The sequence below is a fragment of the Bison bison genome, unplaced genomic scaffold, assembly GCF_000754665.1.
Source record: "Bison bison bison isolate TAMUID 2011002044 unplaced genomic scaffold, Bison_UMD1.0 scf7180017862817, whole genome shotgun sequence".
NCBI classification, from domain to species: domain Eukaryota; kingdom Metazoa; phylum Chordata; class Mammalia; order Artiodactyla; family Bovidae; genus Bison; species Bison bison.
In genome coordinates, this window is record NW_011493389.1 from 13,398 (window position 1) to 15,058 (window position 1,661).

Genomic DNA, 1,661 nt, shown 5'->3' on the forward strand with positions numbered 1-1,661 from the left:
TCAAAGCTGCACTGTCTGGGTTTTTCGGGAATTCGCTCAATTATGGTTTTTTGAACCCAGCAGATCCTCAGTGGTTTGAAGTTTAGTCCCGGGCATTCTTCCTGATCGATGAAGTCACTTCCCTCATGCTCTGGTTACCAGAAAGAGCTGAAAATATTTATAAGAACTCTAAACTCACACGGGTGCATTCACAGCACATGTAGTGAACATGGAATTTAGTTTTTAAAGATTGCTCTTATCCTCTCACAAGCAGAGCAAAAACGTGGCAAGGGAGTTTAATAAGTAAACTTTCTGAGCACCAAACTCCTGCTGTTGCCCCTTTCACAGCTGATCACTGATGTACTTGCATACGTGCGTGCTCAGTTGCTCAGTCATGTCGAACTCTGTGTGACCCCATGGACTATAGCCTTCCAGGTTCCTCTGCCCTTGGGATTCTCCAGGCAAGTGGGTTGCCATGCCCTCCTCCAGGGGATCTTCCAGACCCAGGGATCGAACCTGAGCCTCCTGCATTGGCAGGCAGATCCTTCACCACTGCACCACCTAGGAAGCCCTAAATGCACTTAAGGGTTACTATAGGACCATGTCTGCGTGTGTGGTTAATGGACTCCAGTTCCACAGGCTTTAAGACTTCTGCCTGGTATGTAAAGACAAGAATTGAAGCATCTGAGAATAAACAGAGCATAAATCCTGAAGCCAGACAGCTGGGTTCGACTCCCAGCTGACCAGCTTAGCGACCTTGGGCAAGTTACTTAACCTCTCTGTACTTCACTTTCCCCAACCATCAAATGAAGAATAAGAGTACAGACCTCATAGGCTCTCTGCGAGAATGAATGAGTGAACAGATGTCCAATGCCGGGAACCATGCTTAGTGCCTAAGTGCCATGTAAGTGCTTGCTCTTCTAATAATTGGCACAAAAAGCCAGCCCCCACTCACCTCGGGTATACCAGAGCCACAGGCATATGGTGCAAATACTCGTACCAGGGAGACAGCCAGAAACGCAAACAGCAATGCCCACAGGATGTACATTAGGTAATTCAGAATGTAAGCACTGGCACCCTAGACAAGACACAGAACAAGAAGAGACACGTGAGCCATTGCAGACCCAAGCAACACGCCTAGCCCTCTAGAATGAGAGAGGACCCTCTGACCTGACTGGGCAGCTTCTCGCCTGGTCCTGTGTCAACAAAGAGGCAGGTTAGTTTTATCAGCTGTTGCTATTGCTACAGCGGTTCACACAGACACAGCACCAGCTGCTTTTCCGGGAGCTGTGTACACACATCTTCCACCAGGTGACACCTCAGCAGTCCTGGAAACTGTGAATGAGGCTTGGTTTGAATTGCCCTGTGCGCTTGAGTTAATAAAAGGCATGTAACAGAAAATTCTGCCTTCGAGCCCCCAGAAAGTTTGTTTGGTCTCGTCTGCGGTGGATCAGCCTCTTTGCTTTGGTGAAGGCCAAACCCACGCTGCAATTAAAACCAAAGAGGAAGTGTGTGAATTGCCTTTTTAAAACTTTTTATTTTGTATTGAGGTATAGCCTATTAACAACGCTGTGACAGTCAGGTGGGCAGAAAAGGGACTCAGCCATACACATACCCGTATCCATTCTCCCCTAAACTCTTGTCCCGTCTGGGGGAACTGCATTTTAGAATACTGCTACTCA

The 1,661-nt window shown here is 47.7% G+C and overlaps 1 protein-coding gene across 1 annotated transcript in view; it reads right to left on the minus strand.

Moving 5' to 3' along the window:
- Positions 1–1,661, minus strand: part of LOC104983478 (H(+)/Cl(-) exchange transporter 4) — a gene marked incomplete at its 3' end in the record, with an annotated part of 20,805 nt that overhangs the window by 8,381 nt on the left and 10,763 nt on the right. The window contains exon 4 of the mRNA XM_010832914.1: positions 935–1,057. Coding sequence (XP_010831216.1) covers positions 935–1,057 — 123 coding nt within the window. The remainder of the gene's footprint in view (positions 1–934; positions 1,058–1,661) is intronic.